The sequence below is a fragment of the Podarcis melisellensis genome (assembly GCF_964234715.1).
Source record: "Podarcis melisellensis genome assembly, chromosome: 9".
In the NCBI taxonomy this organism is placed as follows: domain Eukaryota; kingdom Metazoa; phylum Chordata; class Lepidosauria; order Squamata; family Lacertidae; genus Podarcis; species Podarcis melisellensis.
This window is the reverse complement of record NC_138541.1, coordinates 1,723,827-1,740,266: the sequence shown is the minus strand read 5'-3', so window position 1 is coordinate 1,740,266 and position 16,440 is coordinate 1,723,827. Positions and strand designations below refer to the sequence as shown.

Below are 16,440 nucleotides of genomic sequence, written 5' to 3'. Positions count from 1 at the left end.
TCATGACTGAGTGATGCTGATGGCGAAGGGCCTGCTTGCGTGGCGAGTTCCTGCCCCCCCCAGGGGAAGTAAAGACAAATGACACAATTATTAAGGTTAATGGGCTAAATAAGGCCACAACTTTATTGGTTACAGGTGATGAGCGGTATTGACTTAGGCATTGGTCCTAACCGACTATATCCATCTCCAGCCCATCCACTTGAAGTCCAGGAAGGGTTACCCACCAGTAGGGAAGTCCTGCTGATGCACATCAACTAGGAACTCCCCCAGGGTCACCGATAGGGGGCGTGCCTTAAGCCCTCACCTCCCCAGGCTTCAGACAGGGCCACGCCCCCCGGAATCCTTTACTGGACTACCCTTCAATATGTGGAACAGGTGATGGCACTTCCTCCCCTCTTCCATCTACAGGCAATACAATGCCTAACCGCCAATACCAAGAAAGTTGTGACGATTTGCCAAGAGGTAGGCGAAAACCAAGTGGCTGGTGCAAATTTACCAAGTGGAAAAATTCCTACCAGGCCTCTCAACGATGACCAACCAAGGTCCATAGCAAGGTCAAGGAAAGAAAACCTTATAGGGCGGGAGGGTGGGAAAAGCAGGGACAGCTGGTAGGCGACAAGAGAGGGAGATCCCCAGCCACGCCTGCGTTTAAATAGGGCAGGCCACACCCCAAGAGCCAGCCAATTGGCTGGCCAGGGGGTGATGTGGCTGGGGATTCCCCCAATCGCTCGGGGACTGGGGCCGTGACGCCCGCAATCCCACCTCCTCTCCAGGGCGGAAGTGGCTCTAGCGAATCTCTGGACCTCTGCTGCCTGGTGGTCTATGGTGTGTTTGCATGAAGTCTGCACAGTCAAGGAAAGGAGGGTGTGTTTCAGCCCTCTTTGAACTGTGGCTGGTGAGTTGTTCCTTGAGAGAGACTGAGCAGGTCTTTAAGTTCTCCTTAGCAAGCAGCTGTTGCTTGAAGCTGCATCCTGGACCCCTAGCCTAGGGATGTGGAAGCCCAGGAGTTGGGGGCAAACTGAAGCCTCTTGGCTTCTCTAAATGAACTTTCCCCAGTCCACAACCCTGTTTTGGGCTACAACTGCCATCAGTACCAGAATTACATGGGCATGCTGGCCAGAGCTGATGGGACCCGTTGATGCTCACAGTGTCTTTAATTTATTTCCCAATTAAAAGCACATTTATATACTGCCATTCCCCTTGTTTGGATTTGAGAGCAGCGTCTAGCAATTCAGCTTTGACTCTTCAGAGCTAGCCGGCTGTCGCTTTTTGAATTTGCCGATTTGCTATAAGCAAGAGCTGAATGACATCCAGCCATGGATAGGGCGCAAAATACCGTTTCTAACGCTGAAAATTGCTTTTTGGATGTGTGCACAAAACACTGGCATTTCTGACCTTTTCCTGTCTCTGTCCCCATGCTGCCCTCTTCGCTCCACTTCCTGTGCAATTGGGAAAACTCCGCAGACCGAGCTGTCGTCCGTCTTCGATGAGGTGAGGCTCTTTGGAGAACTTTCTCTCTCTCTCTTTCTGTCACTCTTGGTGTGATCCAGGAAACTTGTCGCACGTGATCCCCCTCAAAATGGGAGCTCCACCACAGCCCAGGAGTCTGTCCATCCATCTCACCTGTTTGTAACAAAGGCCTTAGCTGAGCTGAGGCTCATTGGAGAGCCTTGCTGCCCCTAGCCAGGATGGGAGCATCTCACCTGAAGACCCTCCAGAGATGTTTAGGTGTCCAAGGATCATGCCAGCCCACAGTGGAGGAGGAGTGAGCTGGGGGCTTCTCCACAAGGTGGACCATAGATCAAGTCTCTCTCAGACCCCCAGCCCATGTAGCTCAGTGTCAGGGCTCCTGTCCCAAGCCCTGAAACAGGCTCCTCAATGTAAGGAAACAGACTTGTTCTGAGTTAGCGGGACCAAGTGACCAACAGCCATCCGTGGAAAACCCAATTGCCCTTTGCTCCGATTCAGTGGCTGTTGTTCTGAGTTAGCGGGACCAAGTGATTTTCCGAGGGACTGTGGTGGGGCGAAGGGAAATCCCCTCGGACTTGTGGCTAGAAAAGGAAACCGCTTGAACATGTGTGTTATGTACTGAGTTGAATAGGATCCAAAAGGCAGCAGTCTGATTGGTCCTAGAACAATAGGATTCAGCAGTCTGATTGGTCCACAAGAGCCACCCAATCCAGTTTCAGGTGGAAGTGAATCCGCAACCTGATTGGCCTACAGGTGAATCCTGGAATTAGCCAATCACGTGGGGCCCATTGTGTAAATAATATAAAGCAGACATTCTGGGCGAACTTCCATTCCTCCTCACCACTATGAGCGGAATAAAGAGCCTGAAATCCACTCTCAATTCTGAGTATATTTCAATGTGCTTTCTAGAAGTGTGGCCAAGTCCTTTATTTGAGGTGTGTAATAATACAGGGGCATTGCCCAAGGCACAACTAGGAAATCTGAGATGAGCCTGAGACTGTATGAACGTGCCCAAGATGTCCCAACAGATGGGAATAGGCCTCCGGTCAGCTTTTAAAGGCGAGACATGGCACCCTCGCTCATGAGACTGCATGTGAGGCTGGTGTGCTTGGAACTGCATGCTTCCCTAAGAGACAGGGGTCCATTGCCGACCCCAGAGGTGGCTCCAGGTTCTTGGGGGCTGGGTGGTGGTCAGCCCCATTGGCTCCTCTAGCTGACCAGCCTCCCTTCCAGGCTCTCCGGGCTTTGAGAGAGAGAGAGAGAGAGAAGTGATCTTCTCAAGCCCAACCTGGAGATGCCAGCGTTGGGGATTGGACCTGAGATCTGGTTGCATGCGAAGCATGTGCTCTGAGTTACTGCCCATCCCATCTCTGCCTCTGCTTTCCCCCTGCACTTTGGAAGTATGGCTGATCTGCCTTCCAGGATGCTCTTAAGAATGGCTGCAAGCTCATGCATGAAGAGCTTTGGAAAGAAAAGCACATGGCTTTGTTAGATCTGCAGAGAACCTTCTCCCACTTCCATGGAGCTTTCTTTCCAAGAAAATTGGGGTTGTGATATCTGGGGACAGGGAAGGATAACGGGAGACTTTGGGTAGAATGTGGAAGATATAAAGGTAAAGGGACCCCTGACCATTAGGTCCAGTTGTGGCCAACTCTGGGGTTGTGGCGCTCATCTCGCTTTACTGGCCAAGGGAGCCGGCGTACAGCTTCCGGGTCATGTGGCCAGCATGACTAAGCCACTTCTGGCGAACCAGAGCAGCACACGGAAGCAGCATTTACCTTCCCGCTGGAGAGGTATCTATTTATCTACTTGCACTTTGAGCTGCTTTCGAACTGCTAGGTTGGCAGGAGCTGGGACTGAACAATGGGAGCTCACCCCGTTGTGGGGATTTGAACCGCCGGCCTTCTGATTGGCAAGTCCGAGGCTCTGTGGTTTAACCCACAGCGCCACCCGCGTCCCGATGGCCCCATACCTGAGGCCAGGCTTGGAAGGAGAAGCTCATTTCCTACACAGGAGTCTCCCGCAGATCCAGGCTGTGGCTTCCCCCTCTTTTAAAAGCTCCAGAGAAAGGAGAAATCTGGTAGCCCCCCATAGCACCAGGGCTCTGTTGGTCCAGCAGCTGCAAAGATCTGCAGGTGCAAGAGGGTCCTTGCTCTGGTGATGTTCCTCATCTGATGTTCCTTGTCTGCTTTCTCTCCCCCTCCATCTTGCCTCGCCCGGGACGGGTGCTTCACAGCTGTGCACCCACCTCTTCTACCAAGAAGGGCTTCTCCGATGGGTATCATCATGTTTTGCTCACCCTCTCCTTTTCCACCGCTCTCTGCTGGGCAACCATCTTGGGGACTGGGCAACTGGGCCAAAGAGCTTCAGATCACTCCCCCTGGAAGATAAAGGCTACCAGATAGCCGTGCGGCTAAAAACAGAACCTCCACAGGCAGGAGCACTGTATCTTGGATGCCAGGGACCAAAGACCAGAGGCTTCTGCTAGGCTGCTGTTGGAATGGGAGTGCTGGGCCAAAATGCCCCCTTCAGGTCTTTCCTATGAAATGCACCTGGATTTCTCCTCGATTTGGCCACACGCTTCTCTTCTCCTTGCCTTAAATGTTGGAAGAAACCTCACCCCCCCAAATCTGCAGAATAAATGTCTGAGGCTCTTTTTGCCCGTTGCTCACGCTTCACAGATGACTGCCTTAACCCTTTGCTACCCAGCCATTCTAATTTCCTGTTCGGCATCATGGGTCACGGAGTCCGTTTGGCAAGCGAGATTTTTGCAGACTTAATCTTTACAGCACCCCTGCGGGTGGGGTGTGTGTGTTTGCCAATGCCCCCTGTTTTCCTCAGAGCCAGAAGATATGTGAAGTTGGTATATTATTTGGCAGGGTGGTGGTTCAGAGAGTTTTAATGGTGCCCAGTTGCAAATGCCTGGATGAACGGCGTTTTTTTAAAAAAGAATGTTTAAAAATGCAGGCCCTTCCCATTCTTGAAATTTGGGAACCCAAACCTGGAAGCTCGCTGCTGAATTTGGGGTCCCCCACTGCTTCCCATAAGTTGCCAAACAAGAGAGTCTGGCAGCCTATCTCAGCCTGGTGCCAGCGCCTGGCATTCTTGGGAAATTGCTGATGCCCCACCAGGCCCTTCTTCAAATTATATTTCTCCCCCAATTTTCCCGTCGGCACTGAGTCTGGGAGCTGCCATTTGGACGTCCCGCAATGGGGACTTATAAGTAGTGGCTCCCGTAGCCAGCTGTATGGCAGCCATTGGGGTTCTGCTTACTGCTGCCAGTAGGTGCTGCAGAGACAGGATGGGGCCCGCCAGAGACCCCTTTGCTGGGGGGTAAATCCTGCCAGAGCCCTTGATCTCTGAGCCACCATGGCAGCTTCCTACTGCTGGACTTGCCGGCTTGCTCTGTGCTGCAGCGCCCCCTCTGTGTGTGGCCAAAATGTGGTATTTCAGCGACTGGCTCATCAGGGATGACTCCGTGTTCCTGTAGAAGGGCAGACTCTGTCCCGGCTTGTCCAGCCTGGCTCAACTAATTCCTGGACTGTCTTTCTTGCATGCCGGCTTGACCAGCAGCTCTGGCATTTCTCATGCTTTGCTTTCTACTTCTAAAGCAAATCTAAGCATTGGGGTGGGACTCAACCTCCTAAGCAAAGTTCACTCTGATGATGGTAATGATGATAATGATTTTATTTTATTTTATTTTATTTATACCACACCCACTCTGGACAGCTTCCGACACCCATCAAAACATAATATAACATCAAACAGCAACCATCTGATTCAATAGAAAAAGTCACAATAACTTTAAAATAAGCAGCTTCTATCAAACAAAGCAATATTCAACAAGCCATCAGAATCTAATAGCAAACCATAAAGTTAAACATCAGCAAATAATAAAGAGTTTACACTTATCAACCACAATAAAGAATTACCAATCTATAATCAATAAAAAAATAACAGCAAATCACAATGTATACAATTAACAGTGATTGCCGTCTAGCTCAAGGTCTCCTGGCTAACTGACAGCTAATCAATACCCAACATCTAATCAATACCCAATTAGGTTGGGTCTTGCGTACCAAAGATGCAGATGATGTCACAGGAACGAAAGAGAGTCAGGCCACTGGCGAGTCTAGATCAGTCTTGTCTACACTAGCTGGAAGCAGGGTTTAGGCAGGCAGTTAAAAGTCGAAAGAGAAGGCACCTGCTGAATCTCCAGTGGCAGAGAGTTCCACAGGGCCAGGCCCATGGCACGAAAGGCTCGGTTCCTCATTGTGGTCAAACAAACCTCACCAACTCGAGGAACGGCCAATGGCATGCCTGGAGAAGATATCGGGGATTGAGCTGGGATATTAGGGCTCAGGTGAAGTAGTTCATGGATTTGTAAATTTATGCAAGGACCCTAAGCCTGACTTGGGATTAAGCGGGCAGCCAGTGGCAGCTAAGAATGGTGCCACAGGTTCTTGGCCGGCTGCTCCCATCTGCTTCTGCACCAGGGCCAAGGGCAGCCCCACCCAGAGCGCATCACAGTCGTCCAGCTGATGGCAATAGCTCATGCCCTCCTTTGAACGGTGGCACTGCCAACCTTGCAGCCGTTGGCAGAACAGTAGCCTGGCTTAGAGAAGACAGGGTCACTGCTATGCAGCCAACCCCCTAAATCCTCCCGGTTTGCTCTATCGGGAGAGACGTCCGTGGCTCCAGTTTCCCCCGAGCGGACCTGGCAGCGCCACTGCTCCCGACAAGCTGTTTTGATTTGGCAGCTCCTGGCAACCGCCGAGGAAAATTGCGAGCCGACGTCGGAGCGCCTCTGGCAGGCCACCGCCCGGCATCCCTCTCCGTAGCCTTATTAATGCACACATATAGGGATCTATAAATAAATATGGCCTGATCCGATGTTTGAAATGTATCTGCCTCCTTCATTTAATGCAATAATACTTTAGCCTGGAAAGAGTGACTGGCTCCTAAATTGCTTCCAACTGCTGCCTTTGGTTCAGGGGCGCCTGGTCCCCACCCCCAGACCCCGAGGGTTTTCCTTTTGCTCCGGTGACTAGAAAAGATCATGGTTAGGATGAACCTTGGGAACTTTTCTTGCTGGGAAAACTAGGGCGAAGGCAGAGCAGGAAGGAAGACTCTGGAAGCAGCTTCACTGTGATGAGTTCAAATATTATTATTATTATTATTCTCACACCCTTCAACCTTGTAACCATGAAAATAAAAATAAGGCATAAAAACAGACATCGCAAGGGTCTTGGGCCAGGTCAAAGATGTCCATCTTCAGCATCCTGTTCAATGAAGGTGCCAGGTGTGCAGTTTAGGAGCCACCACAGATAAGATTGCGTGTTGAGATCTCGCAGCCACCCCTCGTTGGGAAATAACTCACACAAGGACACAGATACCGTTGTTGTTGTTGTTTAGTTGTTTAGTCGTGTCCAATTCTTCATGACCCCCTGGAGCAGAGCACACCAGGCACTCCTGTCTTCCACTGCCTCCGCAGTTTGGTCAAACTCAAGTTAGTAGCTTCTATGACACTGTCCCACCATCTCTGTCTCCCCGTTCTCCTCGTGCCCTCCATCTTTCCCAACATCAGGGTCTTTTCCAGGGAGTCTTCTCTTCTCATGAGGTGGCCAAAGTCTTGGAGCCTCAGCTTCAGGATCTGTCCTTCCAGTGAGCACTCAGGGCTGATTTCCTTCAGAATGGAGAGGTTTGATCTTCTTGCAGCCCATGGGACTCTCAAGAGTCTCCTCCAGCACCAGAATTCAAAAGCATTCATTCTTCGGCAATCAGCCTTCTTTATGGTCCAGCTCTGAGCATATTTACAAGCAGTTTATTCAGCATACATCAGGACAAAAGGAAGACATGTCTGATCTCCTTCCTGCAAAAAGCAAAAGACATGTCTGATCTCCTCCTGCAAAAAGCAAAAGCTAGACACAAACGGAAGTTCCCAGCAAGCTGTGCTGGAGTGTAAACAGACATGTGACACACAACAATTCCACGTCTGTCCTTAAGGTGGAACGGACTATTCGAACACAACCCTCTGCAATGCGGGACCCAGCTCCCGATTGAAATCATTGCACGCCAGTTGTGTTTGCCTTGCTGTGTGAAGGAAGCCGAATGGCGCTTCTGACTTCTTTCTTCTTCTTCTTCTTCTTCTTCTTCTTCTTCTTCTTCTTCTTCTTCTTCTTCTTCTTCTTCTTCTTCTTCTTCTTCTTCTTCTTCTTCTTCTCCTCCTCCTCCTCCTCCTTCTCCTTCTCCTTCTCCTTCTCCTTCTCCTTCCTCTTATTTTTGAAAATAATTTTTATTTCATTTTACAAGTGTAGAGTTATAACAATACCAAATAAATATCAATGTTTAGAGATTTCTCTGAATCTCTAGACTTCCTTCCATCCCCTCCTTGGGTCTTATTGTCAACGTTGTCAACTGCATATTATTTCATAATCCATATTTTAAATCTGTCCATATTGCCCATAATACTTGTTGCATTACAAGTGTTATTAAAACCCTGCTAATGTTTTCATCTGCTTACAGTGGTCTCCTAGCTTGGTTTGCTATTCCTCTCTGGACAGGACTTTATCTTCTTTCCATCTCTGGGCTAGTATGTTGTTGCATACATAAAAAGCCTTTTCTGATCCTTTGGAATATCGGCACCTACAATTCCTAATAAAAAGGCTTCTGGTTTTTAAATAAAATCAAAGTTATTTTAAACATTTTTTTCATTTCATTCTATATCATTTCCCAGAATGCTTTTATTACTTTAGACGGCCACCACATACGATAAAGGTAAAAGGTAAAGGTACCCCTGCCCGTACGGGCCAGTCTTGACAGACTCTGGGGTTGTGCGCCCATCTCACTCAAGAGGCCAGGGGCCAGCGCTGTCCGGAGACACTTCCGGGTCACGTGGCCAGCGTGACAAAGCTGTATCTGGCGAGCCAGAGCCGCACACGGAAACGCCGTTTACCTTCCCGCTAGAAAGCGGTCCCTATTTATCTACTTGCACCCGGAGGTGCTTTCGAACTGCTAGGTTGGCAGGCGCTGGGACCGAGCAGCGGGAGCGCACCCCGCCGCAGGGATTCGAACCGCCGACCTTTCGATTGGCAAGTCCTAGGCGCTGAGGCTTTAGCCCACAGCGCCACCTGCGTCCCTACATACGATAAAAGGTACCTTCTTTTTCCTTACATTTCCAGCAGGTATTTGTACCTGTCTTACACATTTTTGCTAACTTACTAGGAGTCAGATACCACCTGTACATCATTTTTGTATAGTTTTCTTTCAGCGTACAACATGCCGTGAATTTCAAATTGGTGTTCCATAACCTTTCCCAATCTGAAAGTTGAATATTGCGCCCCAAATCCCCTGCCCAGTGTATCATTGCTGATTTAACCTGACTCCTTTCCCTTTCTGTTCCAGTCTGAAGATTCGGACCTGCCTTACCCTCCACCCCAGAGAGAGCCCAACATCTTCATGGTCCCTCAGGGGATCAAGCCCGTCCTTCAACGTACAGCCATTGAGGTGGGTGCCAGAGGCCACGTCAGCCATGCCTGGGGGGCCACGACCAATCCTCTGGGAGAGAGAAACTTTCATTTGATATGATCAGGCGCAATGCATCAGTTCTGACAATACGATGCTGATTTTTGAGGGGTTGGTGACTCCCTGGTCCTGAATGGGGTAACTGTGCCCCGGAAGGACCAAGTGTGCAGCCTGGGAGTCATTTTGGACTCACAGCTGTCCATGGAGGTGCAGGTCAATTCTGTGTCCAGGGCAGCTGTCTCCCAGCTCCATCTGGTGCACAGGATGAGACCCTCCCTGCCCGCAGACTGTCTCGCCAGAGTGGTGCATGCTCTGCTTATCTCCCGCTTGGACTACTGCAATGCGCTCTATGTGGGGCTACCTTTGAAGGTGACCTGGAAACTACAACTAATCCAGAATGCGGCAGCCAGACTGGTGACTGGGAGCAGCCGCCAAGATCACATTACATCCGTCCTGAAAGACCTACATTGGCTCCCAGTACGTTTCCGAGCACAATTCAAAGTGTTGGTGCTGACCTTGAAAGCCCTAAACGGCCTTGGTCCAGTATATCTGAAGGAGCATCTCCACCCCCATTGTTCAGCCCAGACACGGAGGTCCAGCTCTGAGGTCCTTCTGGCGGTTCCTTCACTGTGAGAAGCCAAGTTACAGGGAACCAGGCAGAGGGCCTTCTTGGTGGCGGCGCCCGCCCTGTGGAAAGCCCTCCCGCCAGATGTCAAAGAGAACAACAACTACCAGACTTTTAGAAGACATCTGAAGGCAGCCCTGTTTAGGGAAGCTTTTAATGTTTGATGCATTACTGTATTTTAATATTTGGTTGGAAGCTGCCCAGAGTGACTGGGGAAGCCCAGCCAGATGGACGGGGTATAAATAAATATAATAATAATAATAATAATAATAATAATAATAATAATAATAATAATAATAATAATAAACAGCCACGTTCCCCTTACTGAGAAGTTTAACCCCTTTCCCCTCTTTGCTTTGAGGGGTTTCCTGCCCCCATAATATGGGGTTCTGCTTTATCCCAAGCCAGACCATTTGTCTGCCCAGCTTAGCTTGGTCCTCACTGGCCAACAGCAGCTCTCTGGGGCACATACCTGGCCCGCCCTGGAGGTGTTGTTGGGAATTTGGACCTGGGACCTTCCGCGTGAAAAGCAGGTGCTCTTCCCCTGAGCTATGGCCCTTCCCTAACAAGCTACACCAAAGGGATTGTGTCGCGAGCCAGCAGGATGCAGTGGTGAGAGGGTCAGAGCTGGGTTCCAGTCCCTACTTGGCCATGAAGTTGAATCCATCACTTTGGGCCCATCACTGCTTCTCAGCCTACCTCGCAGGTTGGTTGTGGGTAGATTAAATGAGTAGAAGGGAGAACCATTCCGCCACCTTGAGATCTTTGGAGAAGATGGTGGGACGTGAATGCATTAAATTGATTTGGCCACGTTGAGTTGCCACGTCAAGGAGTTTCTCCTTTTCTCAACGGTTTCCTCTCTCTTCTATGACTGCACACCTTTGGGTGCCATTTCCTTTTTGAGAACAATTTTTATTAGTTTTCAATTACAATAATCCAATCATAGCCTCATTATAGCAATGCCAAATTACAATACAGTTACCAATGCCAATCATTCAGATACCAAATTATACAATATAGGTGGCCCTCCATGTGCTATAATTGATAAGGTGAAGGTAAAGGGGACCCCTGACCATTAGGTCCAGTCGTGCCCGACTCTGGGGTTGCAGCACTCATCTTGCTTTACTGGCCGAAGGAGCCGGCGTACAGCTTCCGGGTCATGTGGCCGGCATGACTAAGCCGCTTCTGGCAAACCAGAGCAGTGCACAGAAACGCTGTTTACCTTCCCGTCGGAGCAGTACCTATTTATCTACTTGCACTTTGATGTGCTTTCAAACTGCTAGGTTGGCAGGAGCAGGGACCGAGCAACGGGAGCTCACCCCGTCGTGGGGATTTGAACCGCCAACCTTCTGATCGGCAAGTCCTAGGCTCTGTGGTTTAACCCACAGTGCCACCCGCGTCCCGCTATAATTGATAGTTTGATGATTTACTTTATTTCTGCATTCTAAAATCTTATTCATTTCAATTACACTCCAGTCAAAATAAGACTCCCTTATACAACAACTGCAACTTTAACAACTTCCATTCTTATTGGCATATTACATGATTTACAAATCTATAGGTGAAGCATTCAAACTATATCTTTGTCTTCCTGTGTGTGGCAATTATTCTGTCCGTGATGTTTCTTCCTGTCCTTGTAAAATATTCTGTCTATCTTTCCCAGTTGTTGCTGTTCTCCATCATGCCTTGGGCGGAGCTGGTATCCCATTGTTGTTTCAGAAGTTGCTCTGCCCTGTGTGTCATTGTTTTGCAACTTTAGCAGCAGCAGCTGCAAAAATCGCACTGTCCCAATAAATATTCTGTTTTCACCATTTTTCTCTCGGCCTGGGAAGGAGAGCGATCTGTCAAGCTTCAAATAACTCAGTAATGAACCTTACCTTGGCAAGCTCACAGGTTCCTTTCATTCCTCCGTTCAGCCAAAGATAAGCAATTATTCCTTTCCTTCTGTCCTTCCCAAATTTAGATATTGGCCTGGGGCCTCCGGAACCTGAAAAGCTACCAGCTGGCCAGCGTGACGTCTCCCAGTCTCCTGGTGGAGTGTGGAGGACAGATGGTTCAGTCGTGCGTCATCAAGAACCTCAAGAAGAACCCCAACTTTGACATCTCTGTCCTCTTCATGGAAGTGGTGAGTGAGAGGCCCCCATTCTGCATGCTCATTGCACCTCTCTCTTGTCATCCTTGGCTGGAGAATCACCTTTGCTCTTTGAATCATACAATCAAAGAGTCGAGAGGGATCCTGAGATCATCTAGTCCAACCCCCTCTTCCATCTTTATACTATTGTAGATAATTATATTGCACTGCTTGAAGTAATAGGATGCATATTCCTTTTGGAATAAAAATGGTCCAGACCCATAAATGTGCTTCCAAGCTTTACTAACCAGAACTCCTTCAAAACAGATACAAATCAATCTATGACACATCCAAGCAATTCCAAAAGTCTTACGCTTATCCAAGCACGGGTTCTTTTTCTTCAATATATAAAATAATTACGATCAGAGCAAAAATCAAAGCTCTGTCTCTCCCACAGGTTGCATTAGTCTGCATCTAGCCTAAGGCTATGCAGGTCCTGGGGAGGCTCATTTATATGACCCAGGTAAACTGTATCTGGGAACAAAAGACAAAGGCACCTCCCCTTCAAGATGGCGATTTGCAATTGAATACCTTGATCATGTAATCTAAAGTTAGACACTCTTGTGTAAGTGAGCAGAGAACAGCAGTAGTTAACTTGTTAGAGCTCAGAGAGCTTCAGAATGCTTCAAGGGAAATTTCCAATGTTAAACCCTTTCGGCAATATACCTAAGGCATTCTCCATTTCAGAGTGCAATTCAACAATTATACTTAACATGTCAAGAAATCCTCCCTCCCTCTTTCTCCTCTTCCTCTGCTTCCTCCCTCTCTTTCTTTGCCTTGCTGGGCTAATTCTGCTTCTTGTTTCAGAACTTGCCACGGGAAGATCTGTACTGTCCCCCCATCATCATCAAAGTGATTGACAACAGGCCCTTTGGCCGGAAGCCAGTGGTGGGCCAGTGCACCATCCGCTCTCTAGAAGCATTTTTCTGCGATCCCTACGAGGAGGAGGTTGTGTTCCCTGAAATGCATGCAGGTATGGCAAGCCAGGGAAGGTCAGGCTGGTATTTGATTCATTATTCACAGAGAGAGACATAGCATGTCATCTCTTGGATAATGGTATTGCTCTGAATAATCTCCTCCCCCCTTTTGCCCCCCCCCTTAAGATACAGTGGCTATGCAAGATCTTTTGCTTATTCACTTTCTGTTCTACCGCTTTCACTGTCCTCCGAGCGGGTCGGGTCTGGAGTTCTTTTGAAAGATAACGTGTCAGTCAGCTGTCCTGGCCCTGCTGCTTCCCCCCTTCCTTCTTCCATTATCTCCCAGTTTTGTCCCTCTTCTGTCTCACAGTCATGACCTGCAAACCACTGTTGTAAATCTATACTGTCCTTCTCTTCCCGGGAAGGTGATCTCCACCATTCCTCCTCTGATGTCCAGTCCAGTCTCATATCCACAACATTTACTAGCGTTCCTTCCTTCCTCCCTCCCCTTCTGGGCTTCCCCCAACTTCTGTTTCTGGTTTCTTTCTCCTTTCACCCACTTTGCTACCTCATAACAGAAAATAATGCTAATAACATATTTATACAGTAACATCAAACCTAAAAACCTAAAAATAAAAGTGAATACATCGTACTATTTCTCTATCTTCCACACTTTTCCTAATGCTAATAACGTGAATGTTTATTTAAATCCTTCCATCAAGTCTATAGACTTTCATTGTTTCTGCAAGTATAATATAAATGGTTCCCATTCTTTTTTCTCTTAATCTGTCTGTCATTTTGGCCAGTTCTGCATAATTCATCAACTTCTCCTGCCATTGTTCTTTAGTTGGTATTTCTCCAGTCTTCCAATTTTGGGCAATCAACATTTTCGCAGCTTTATTGGCATACATATATAAAGCCCTCTTTTCTTTTGGTATATCTTGGCCTAAGATACCTAGTAGAAAGGCTTCAGGTTTTTTTTTTTTACAAAAGTTGTTTTCAACATTTTCTTCAACTCATTATACATCATTTCCCAATAAGCTTTTACCTTTTTACAATCCCACCACATATGATGTCCAGTCCGACACTCAGTGTTGTCTACACTGACTGGCAGTGGTCCCCCAGGTCCCCCAAGCAGAGGTCTCTCCCAGTCCTACCTAGAGATACTGCCAGGCATTGAACATGGCACCTTCTGCAAGTGCTCTCCCACTGAGCTATGGCCTCTTGGTCTCCCTGGTCCATGGAATACCCACAGATGAAGTCCTCCCACCCAGCAACCTTCTAGTTGTCATCAAGAGGTCTTCTTGAATCCCGGGGCAAGGTTTGGCCTTCTAATGGTCTTTATGGGCTGATGAAAGCTGCCTTTTCCTGGTGGATCCATCCACAATGAACCCGCCTGGTGAATTAAGCAACGTATGGGTGAAGTTCTTGCTGAAGAAGATTCCAAGGCTGGTTTGACAAATCTACAGAAGACTCACCTGGGTGGCTTTAGAAGAGGATTGGACCAATTCCTGGAGGAGGAGAGGAGAACGGGTGGCTCCTAGCCAGGATGGCTCTTCTCTGCTTCCACAGTCGAAGGCAACAATTCTTCTGAATCCCAGTTGCTGGAAACCAAAGGAGGGGAGAGTTGTTCTGGTGCTCAAATCCTGCTTGTTGGTTTCCCATAATTGGCATCTTGGTTGGCCACTGTAAGGACAGGATGCTTGGCTAGATGAGCCATAGGCCTGATCCTGCAGGCTCTTCTTATGTTCTTATGTCCTTAAAAGAGTCTCCTGAACTGGGAAAGAGGAGAATGAGCTGCTTGTGATTTGCACACGATTCCAGTCCTGCCTCCCCGCACTCTGCAAATCTCATTTATTTTGCATTTCAGATGACGTGAGCCTCACTCCAAGGGATGACGTCCTCATTGATATTGATGACAAAGAGCCACTCATTCCAGTCCAGGTAATCGCTCTGTAAGAAAGGGGACAATTAAGGCTAACCTTTCTGGTTTCTAGCTCAGAATACAAGCTGGAATTGCAAAGGGATGCTTGGATCCAGAGCACCCAAATCACATTTTTCATCAAATGAAAGCAGCAGCAACCCCTAAAACGTTGCTAACCGGGAGCAGTGGATGTTGGGGTCCTGTTCCCCTGCTACCCCTCATCTGAGGAGGCTTCTGATTCAGGGTGTGGGCATGGCTGGACCCCGATAGAGATGTGTTGGTGTTGTTAGTGAGGAAAATAACAACAACAACAACAACAACAACAACAACAAATTTTATTTATACCCCGCCCTCCTCAGCCAGAGCTGGGCTCAGGGTGGCTAACACCAATAAAATCACAGTAAAAACATAATAGGGGAAAAAGAGAGGGGGGGCACAAATTTAAAATGCAGTCTCATTTTAAAGTAGCCCATAGATCAAAACCATAAGGGGAGGGAAACCTAAGGGTCAGACTGAGTCCAAACCAAAGGCCTGGTGGAACAGCTCTGTCTTGCAGGCCCTGTGGAAAGATGTCAAGTCCCGCAGGGCCCTGGTCTCTTGTGACAGAGCATTCCACCACGTCGGGGCCAGTGCTGAAAAGGCCCTGGCCCTAGTTGAAACCAATCTTACCTCCTTGAGGCTCAGGACCTCCAAAGTGTTGTTATTTGTGGACCTTAAGGTCCTCCGCGGGGAATACCAGGAGAGGCGGACCGTAGGTACGTGGGTCCTAGGCCGCAGGTTAAGTATACACAGCCATAAAATATTGTACATAAAAAACCCCCACAGAGATGTGGGGGGAAGGCATTGGGCCCCTAGAATTAAATGTGAAAGGAAAGCCTTTAAGGCATTTCCAGTTGTCGTCCTACAAGACTGAGGACTCTGCTGAGCACGTATCCCTTGCCCTGGTAAGGGACCAGGGTGGTCCGTCAGTTGAGATGCCTTCTCCTGTTCGTTCCTCCTCTTGGGCCAAAACTGACCTCCCTGATTCAGGGAGAAGTGAAGATTCAGGGATTTCCCATGAGGGGGCACCCCAAGTCCCCCACCCTCCTATTCCTCTTCCCGAATGATATAGCAAGCTACCATAATGGCTGAGTTCAACTGGGGTTTCAGGCAGGGTCTCTTTCCTATGGAAATGCAGACCTACCTGGAGGTGCCAGGAATTGAATTGAGCCAGTGTGGTATAGTGGTTAGAGAGACTAGAACCTGGTTCTAATCAGCAATGGGTGACCTGGAGCCAATCAGTGTCTTCCTGTGACTCCAGCTTACTCTTCCATCTGATGCCTTTCCTTAGTCTTTATAATAATAATAATAATTATTATTTGTACCCCGCCCATCTGGCTGGGTTTCCCCAGCCACTCTGGGCGGCTTCCAACAAAGATTAAAAATACATTAAAATGTCACACATTAAAAACTTCCCTGAACAGGGCTGCCTTCAGATGTATTCTAAATGTCAGGTGGTTGTTTATCTCTTTGACATCTGATGGGAGGGCGTTCCACAGGGTGGGTGCCACCACTGAGAAGGCCCTCTGCCTGGTTCCCTGTAGCTTTGCTTCTCACAATGAGGGAACTGCCAGAAGGCCCTTGGTGCTTGATCTCAGTGTCCGGGCAGAATGATGGGGGTGGAGATGCTCCTTCAGACCTGGACCACCCTTGTGCTTCACCTGGGCACCCAGAAGGCATTGGTGCCTCTTCTAGTCTGAACAACCGCTAGGTGAGGCCACCTTCCTCCAAGCAAGCCCTGTCCATTCTCCAGAGCACTCTGCTTGCCTCAAGATATGTTTCTCCATTGTGAATGGGGACGAGAGGACCA

At 48.5% G+C, this 16,440-nt stretch overlaps 1 protein-coding gene across 8 annotated transcripts in view; it reads left to right on the top strand.

Moving 5' to 3' along the window:
* The window catches only part of DYSF (dysferlin), a 188,901-nt gene that overhangs the window by 114,939 nt on the left and 57,522 nt on the right, over positions 1 to 16,440 (top strand). For 7 of the 8 annotated variants that reach the window (XM_081924740.1, XM_081924737.1, XM_081924735.1 and 4 more), the window contains 5 exons: positions 1,465 to 1,491; positions 8,875 to 8,976; positions 11,583 to 11,744; positions 12,558 to 12,723; positions 14,538 to 14,611. In XM_081924740.1, coding sequence (XP_081780866.1) covers positions 1,465 to 1,491; positions 8,875 to 8,976; positions 11,583 to 11,744; positions 12,558 to 12,723; positions 14,538 to 14,611 — 531 coding nt within the window. Of the gene's footprint in view, positions 1 to 1,464; positions 1,492 to 3,706; positions 3,749 to 8,874; positions 8,977 to 11,582; positions 11,745 to 12,557; positions 12,724 to 14,537; positions 14,612 to 16,440 lie in introns of all 8 variants that reach the window. The other variant, XM_081924739.1, reaches the window with a different exon arrangement.